The sequence below is a fragment of the Neopelma chrysocephalum genome, unplaced genomic scaffold, assembly GCF_003984885.1.
Source record: "Neopelma chrysocephalum unplaced genomic scaffold, ASM398488v2 Primary Assembly neopelma1_24, whole genome shotgun sequence".
Taxonomy (NCBI): Eukaryota; Metazoa; Chordata; class Aves; order Passeriformes; family Pipridae; genus Neopelma; species Neopelma chrysocephalum.
Genome location: NW_020897693.1, coordinates 15,869,988 through 15,878,193, shown reverse-complemented (window position 1 = coordinate 15,878,193; position 8,206 = coordinate 15,869,988). Strand labels below are relative to the sequence as shown.

The window sequence follows — 8,206 nt, the reverse complement described above, 5'->3', positions numbered from 1 at the left end:
AAAAAGAAAAAGAAAAAGAAAAAGAAAAAGAAAAAGAAAAAGAAAAAAAAAGAAAAAGAAAAAGAAAAAGTCTCCTGCAGAGGCAGGAGGGAGAGCTGCTCAGAGTCCTGAGAGAAGGCAGGTGGGAAGTAAGAGTACAGTACTGTGCCAAGCTCGCGGAGGATTTTGCCTTGGCTGGGTTTTTTCCCATATCAAGTAGGGTGTCAGAGAAGGTGTAGCTCCAGCTCCCGGTCTGCCTCAGTCCCGAGCATCACCTGTGCTTTCCCGGGGAGCCCTACACTTCTGCTGGGCAGTATGGGCTGGGGGCTGTGTCCATCATCAGAGCCTCCTGGGAAATGAAGCAACTGAAACAAAAAGTGAATGATGAAAACCAGTAATGGAAGTAGTGGACATAAATACAGGGCAGCTAGGTGGTTTCTCAAAATAGAAGTAGCTGACTACTTGCACTGTATTCCAGACCCAAATCTTCTTCTTCTGACTAAATATTCCACTAAAAGTCGATGCCAGGAAGCAGTTACTTTCCAGCAACATAAGAATTCAGTAACTCACATGATTGGGGCCTTATGAATGGAGGAGCCTTTCAGGCATGTTTGGATGGTTTATTCTCATCCAGTGTAACTGGAAAGATCTCCTGTACAAAGACAGAGAGACAACTTGGTTGGTTCATGGCCTTCCACCCATCAGTCTCGTACTACTTAGTTTTCCTAATGTTATGGCCAAGACAGTATAAAAAATTAACCCTTTCTATGTCTCCATTTCCAGGAGCCATCCATGGGCCATGGGGAGGTTCTGCTCTCTATTAGCTACCTGCCAGCAGCTAACCGCCTTCTGGTGGTGATCATTAAGGCTAAAAATCTCCATTCTAAGCAGCTGAAAGATCTACTTGGCAGTGGTGAGTGCAATAGCAAGGAGACTGTTGTTTCTGCTATTATGTAAATCTAGAAAGAAAGTGGGAAAGGTGATGTTTGGAAGAAAAAAAAAAGTTTGGCTTAGAAAGCCAAAGAGATTTGAATAATTTCTAAAAAATGAAAACCAAATATGCCCAAGATCAATATAAAAAAATCATTAAGCTACTAGACAGCATTCAAAGGAGGGCCACAAGGATGGTGAAGGATATGGAGGGGAGGCCTTACAAGGAGCAGCTGAGGTCATTTGGTTTTTTCAGCCTAGAGGACACGAGACTGATGAGAGATCTCATTGCAGTCTACAATTTCCTCGTGAGGGGAAGAGGAGGGCCAGGTACTGATCTCTTTGCTGTAGTGACAGGACTTGAGGAAACAGCACAAAGTGGAGTCAGGGGAAGTTTAGGTTGGATATCAAGAAAATGTTTTTCACTCAGAGGGAGGTTGAGCACTGGAACAGGCTCCCCAGGGAAGTGGTCACAGCACCAAGCCTGTCTGAGTTCAAGAAGCTTTTGGACAATGCTTTCAGGCACATGGTGTGATTCTTGGAGTGTCCTGTGTAGGGGCAGGAGTTGGACTCGATGGGTCCCTTCTAACTCAGCATATTCTAGTCTAGTCTAGTCTAGTCTAATCTATTTGTTGCATGCTCATTAATTTGGTGTCTCTTTCCACTTCCTATACAGATGTTTCTGTCAAGGTGACACTGAGGCATCAGTCCTTGAAGCTGAAGAAAAAGCAGACCAAACATGCAAAACACAAGATCAACCCAGTGTGGAATGAGATGATCATGTTTGAGGTGCCTCATGAGCTCCTGCGTGCCTCCAGCGTAGAGCTGGAAATGCTGAGCCAGGATGGTGCTGGCCAGAGCCATGTGCTTGGCAAGTGCAGTCTGGGCTTACATGTCACAGGTACAGAGAGGAACCACTGGGAAGAGATGCTGAGGAACCCCAGGAGACAGATAGCCATGTGGCACCAGCTCCACATGTAGGCTCATCACGATTACTGACAAGATTTACACCAGACCTCCAAGCCTGGGGGAATAAGTTGCATTCCACCTTCCATCTTCCCCTCCTCAAAGTTTCTCAGCACAGCACTCTTATTATACCACCCTTCTCTGATTTTCCTGCCCATCCTGGCCAGAGAAACTGTCTGAAAAAGGTATTTAAAGCATAATCTCTCACCTAATTAAGTGGTTGTCTCAAACAAGAGGTTTGGCTGCCCGGATGATTTGAATGAATTTTATTAGCCTGCCCACTGTCATTTCAGAGAGGTCCCTGTTTCTGTGGCAGAGCAGAGGGGAGCAAAGTTACCATAGAACTGTAAGCCACTCATTGGCATCTGGCACTGTCCCCAGGTCCCTTGATGAGTGCTGGCTCCATGATCACAAACACACAACTGTTGTGCCAGTCACTGCTTCTCATAATACCTTACAAGACTGAGAGAAATGAAGATCACAGGACTAACTGTCATGGCAGACACAAAGTATCAGTATGAAAGAGAGAGTGAAGCCAACGTCCAGCAAAGGGATACCTAGAAAAAGATACAGAACTAAGGGAGAGAACAGAGGAAGAGGAAAGGGTGAGACAGTCAACACCATCATCCTGTGCAGCCTTTGAAGCAAACACTGCCAAACAAGAAGTCAAATATCTTACTTTACTTTTGTTTCCCAGAGAGTTGGATACCTTGTATTTAGGATTCATGAAAACTGCTGAAAATATGAATGTTTCAGGACCCTTTAGCAGAATGCCTATATCCTTCTATCTTTCTATGGTGTCACCCAGGAAGACCCTAAACACAAACAAAAAGTTATTGTCGACGTTACCTCCAAAAACTTGGACCAAATCTTTCTGTTTACTGCCATCTTTTCTGTTTGTTTGTTTTTTTTTCTGAGCTAGAAAGTTTCAAATACTCTAAATATATTTCAAGCAACATCTAAAACTAGGCAAAAGAAGTGGGATCATTTCATATCTTAGCAGCTGATGGATGGTTTTGGTTTGACAGTTACTATTGCACTCAAATATTCATACCACCATTACTCAAAGACAACCCTTAAGAACTGCCATGTATTTCATCACTTCCAGACAGAAGGAATTCACTGAACAGACAGACTCTCCAGGGCTTGTTTTTTCTGTGTGCACTTTCAAGATTTGATGTGGCTTAAATGTTACTTTTTACTGCCTTTTTTTTGTGTGTAGATGGACTGAAAGTCTGGCATCAGCAGTGATGATGTCATGACCCCATAAGCCTGTCCTACTACTTTTTTTCAAGTTGTAGACACAACTTCAAGGGACTTCCGTGGGGAAAAGGCATCCAAAAATCTGAAAACAGAAACATATAGTCCATAGCACTGAAAATCTCAGAGAACTTCATACTTGCTGGGTCAGATTGACCCTCTGTTTAAACCAAAATACTAAGCTAAACTTTTTTTAGTATCCAGCCCATTCTGATGGTGCAGTCAGATAAGTCTAGCACATTGTCAAGTGAAGGCTGCCATCCTGTTGGCAAAGGGAAAACACCAGAACCAGTGTCTGAGAACTGGCTGATGCACCAGGCACAAAGGGTTATGAACAGGGGAATGAAGTTCAGCTGGAAGTCAGTAACTAGTGGTGACGCAGGCTGGTAGTGAGACTGACACTGTTTACCATCTTCATAAATGAGCTAGACAATGGGGCAGAGCATGCCCTCAGTAAGTTTGTAGATGGCACAAAACTGGGAGTATTGGTTGATACACGAGGCAGTTTTGCTGACATTCAGAGGGATGCTGAGAGGCTGGAGAAATGGGCTAACAGGAACCTCCTGAAATTCAACAAGAAGAAGGCAAAGTCCTGTAGCTGGGAAAGAAAAACTCCATGCACCAGGGAAGAAGTGAGGGCTGACCATCTGGAAAGCAGCTTTCCAGAAAAGGATCTGGGTGTCCTGGTGGACACCAAGTTGAACATGAGCCAGCAGTGTGGTCTTGTAGCAAAGAAGGCCAACAGTGTCTTGTGCTGCATTAGGACAAAAATTGCCAGCAGGGGGATGACCCTCCCTCTCTATTCAGCTCTGGTGAGGGCACATCTGGAGTGCTGTGTCTAGTTCTGGACTCCCCACTGCAAAACAGATATGGAGTTTCTGGAAAGAGTGTAGCAAATGGCTATGAAGATGTTTAAGGGAGTGGAGCATCTTCTATAAGAGGAGAGGCTGAGAGAGCTGGAACTGTTTAGATCAGTCTGTATAGATACCTGATCTGGGAGAGGACAAAAGAAGATAGAGCCAAACTCTTTTCAGTGGTGTCCAGTGACAGGACAAGAGGCACAGGCACAAATTGCAATATAATAAATTCCATTTGAACACATGAAAAAAATTAAAGAAGAAAACCCCTTTTCACTGTGAGCATAGTCAGACACTGGAACAAGTTTCCAAGAGAGGTTGTTGGGAGTTCTCATCCTTGGAAACACTCAAAATCTGATGGGATATAGCATGAAAAACCTGCTCTAATTTATCTCACTTTGAGCAGGGCTGGGTTTGGACAATATGATCTCCAGAGGCCCTTTGTATCCTGAGTAATGCTGTGACTGTGAAGAGATTGACAATGTTGATGCACACTGAAAACTGTTATCCTTATACTACTATTCCCTTTATGGGTGGTGTAGCCAGGAGTTACAGGATCATTTTGAAGAGATGATAAAACCAGCTTTGACCAAGCAGACAAACAGAAAAGCTAAGTATGCCAATAAATATTATGTCCAATGTTTTAATCTCTGATATTGATCTACTGGCTAGAGGAGATGTAAAGAAAAAAGAAAAATGGCTTCTTGTTTTGTTCTATGGGATTTTGTTTATTAACAAAAAGCTGTAGGATACTGTGTGTAAACTAGACACAGGGGTCTAGTGGATAGTGAATTCTTAATAGTTGCTGTGATCATGATTCGCTTGTAGATATACCTATAAATTTGGAATAATTATTTCTGTTTAAGTGCAAAATTCATTGGAATGTTGGCCTACTCTACATATAGGTTCCTGGCAGCACTGTGATTCTTTTGGGGATAATGATAAGAAGGATAACTTCATGCTAGGATGCTATTTGGCTGGTGCTGGAAAGCCTGAAGGCCCAAATATTTGCCTTGCTGCCAAGAGATTCCTCTAGCTCTGCATCCTGCTTATTTTACTGAGCCTTTTATAACATCTTGATGGCTGATTGTAAACAACATTATCTGCCTGTGCCCTGGTGATTTTGGCACACCCTGTAATAGATAGCAGTCCTATAGCACTTAAAAGCATAGCTCCTCAGAATCTGACTTAGCTGTGACAAAACAATGTCCTCTTTTACAACAGAAAAATAGGTGTATACACGCTGCTTAACCACAAATCTGTCTTAGGAGCAAAGTGGTGTCATCAGTGTTAACGAATGGCATTGTTTCCTCCTTTGCTACAGTGGGATTTAATGGGAAAGAGAGAAAGAGTGAAAATGCATGCATCTTTCCCAGCTGGATCATTCTTGTTGTCTGGCATTTTAGCCTGGAAAGAATGTTCTTCGCCATCAGTGCAGCCTGAACAAAGGCTGCCAGACGTCCCTGGAAGGAGGCAACCACTCGCTGGGGCTGACAGCGGACATGGACACATAATGGGTGTGAGGAGTTGAGGAATGCTGCGTACGTGTGGTACCGGAGGGGCAGGGACGCCCAGCCCGGCTCTTCTGAACTCTGCTAATTGGAGCTGTTTGTCATAACATTCAAGCATTTGTCCAGGGCTCTGCCCTCATCCCTCTGAACTGCCTGTGTAGCAATACCTGTGTGCCCCTGAGTCTCAGCACCCCAAGGGCCAGAGGTGCTAAACTGCCCTAGCAGACAAACAGCGGGGAGTGGTTGGGGAGTGGTTTTGGTAGACGACAACATCATGAATATAAATGCAAAGTATTTGGAAATGCCATTGTATCAATCAGCTTCAGCAACACAAGCTGTCCAAGTATCACTGAAGTGCAATAAGGCCAGAGGATGGAGCCAGACAGCCCTACAGTTTTCAGCTCCTGGAGCTGAAAATACAGGAGGATCAGTAAACACCACTATGTATTAAATTAAAGGCTGCTGCTTATAAATTTCATCATAAGAGAAGAGGGAAAAAAACCCCAGTTATGGCAATTAATGTTCCTAAGATATATGTGTGACCAAAAGCAGCCATTAGAGTCCCCAGTGGCTAGTCTGTGGTTGGACTGGTTATTATGCCAGTTATAACCATTAACATGAAGAAGCTGGAAGCCAAGAGACTGTAGGGAGGAAGGAAAAAAAAAAAAAAAGGAAGGCATGGGGCAGTCTACCTGGTCAGAATGAATGATACTTTTCACTAAGGGCCAGATTTGCGACTTTAAGGACAGAGATTCCTCATTCAGTGACAAAACCCAAACGTCATGCCTACTTGTAAAACAGAATGAGAAATGCAGCTCCCCTATTGTATCCAGCTTCCCCTGGGAGTGGTGGTCTCCTGATGTGGCCTCTGTTCAGAGGAGGGGACTGAGAGGCCAGAGGAAATAACCTGTGACTACATTAAGGAGTTCCTTGGTTAAAATATAGATTGTAGCTGTATTTTGCTTTGCCTTGACCTGCCCTCAGAATTAGATCTTCCCAGGGAAATTATCTAGTTTGATTTTAGGCAATTTCTGCTAGAGTAGAAGGATTAATAAGCACAAGTCATCAATAGTCACTAAAATATCTCTGGGATGTTTTAGACTCATTACTACTCTCAGCACCCTTCTTCAGTTTTAAGTGGAGTGGCTAGAGCTGCTCTCCTGTAAGGGTAGCACTTTTCCAGTGCAGAGTTTTCTCCTCAGTTGTTGTCCCAAATATCCTTGCATCGTGATAGGAACCATGTTTGCTTTGCAGAGAGGTAATACATCAGAAAGTAATGGAAAATTCCCTTCAACAGGGCCGGGAAAATTTTCAGGCTCTACTATTCTCCTAGATACTACTGTGCTTTCAACATCTTGTTGAACAGTACCTTGCATTTTGCTAGCATCTGTCATCAGTAGTATCAAAACCACTATTTTTTTTTTTTCAGAATGAAGTAGGTTGTAATGTGGGCTCTAGAAATAAAGCCCAAGATTTGCCCAAATTTTCCTGAAGTCTGAGTTGAGTACAATAACTTAATACGAGCTGGAAGCTAAGTGGCTTGAACAATGCTTCTTGCACTCTTTTGAAGGTCAATTTGAAGTTTGGTTGAATTAAAGGACAGAGCTTTGACAGCATTTTTCATGTGTTTCAGAATTTAACTAGGTATTAAAATGTATTTGGTTCATTTACTGAAAGATAAATGTGATGAGTAAATAGTGACACTCCACACAATATTATTTCTTCTGTTTTCAAAATGCACAAGAATAGTAGCAAAGTGAAATAGTGATGTGTGGCCTTTCAGCATGAGGAGGCTTTTTTACTTACTTGGTCCTTTAGTGTCCCAGTCTGTTTATTGTACAGAGCCAGATATTGTTTGTCAAGACTGTATATTGTTCTCACAATCCAAAGCACAAAACCAGAGCATGATGCTCAGCCATTGTGTCTAATATTACAGCACATGTAAAATACTGCAAGTAAATAATTCCAAGCTGTACCAACATTGTGTCTGCATTGTTTACTCTAGGGTAAGTCCCCTCTGCTTGCAGCTCATGTCAGGGGTACAGAGTGCTGGGATGAGTTAACAGAAGATCCTCTGAAGGGTGTCATCAAGGGATGGGTATATGAGAAGGGGAGCAGTCAGCAATAGAGTCCTATCCTGGGCAAGCATAGGAAATCTATTCGCTTCTTCAGCAAAGTGGCAAGTAAACAAAGCTGTAAAGGCTTTCCAGCAGCTGCAAGGAGGTTAGTGAACAGGATCTGGGAACCAGGTTCCTCCCAGATACTGGCTCTCTGAAACAAAACTAAGAAATTAATTTAGATCCTTTTTTTTTTCCCCAATCTCAGTACTGGTGGTGTTGTTGATACTCTGTAAACCATGAATCCGTAAGGAGGAATACATACTTATCTAACCTAATACCATCACTGGAATTAGCTGGTTCCTAACAAGACATTGAGATCAAAGACTGCACATAAAAGTAAAAGAAAACAGATTTTTGGAGCAGGAGTGGGAAGTATTTACTCCATTGGCAGTTTGGGGGCACTCTCTCACCCATCACAGTCAGTGTTAAAGCACAAGGAGAAAAAACAAAGGCAGTCTGCCGGAGCCCCAGGCTGCTACTGGCTTCATATAGAGGGGTGCCACCAGCCTGTCAGCTGCACAGCGAGGCTGATGCCACTGAAGAATTTTCTGTAGAGGTGAAGGGAAAGGAGCTCTGTTTTTGT

At 43.1% G+C, this 8,206-nt stretch overlaps 1 protein-coding gene across 2 annotated transcripts in view; it reads left to right on the top strand.

Annotated features, from left to right (window-relative positions):
• The window catches only part of SYT13 (synaptotagmin 13), a 20,585-nt gene extending 13,103 nt beyond the window's left edge, over positions 1-7,482 (top strand). For both annotated transcript variants that reach the window (XM_027704600.1, XM_027704608.1), the window contains 2 exons: positions 763-892; positions 1,586-7,482. In XM_027704600.1, coding sequence (XP_027560401.1) covers positions 763-892; positions 1,586-1,890 — 435 coding nt within the window. In that variant the 3' untranslated portion in view covers positions 1,891-7,482. The remainder of the gene's footprint in view (positions 1-762; positions 893-1,585) is intronic.
• Positions 7,483-8,206: the final 724 nt, after the last annotated feature.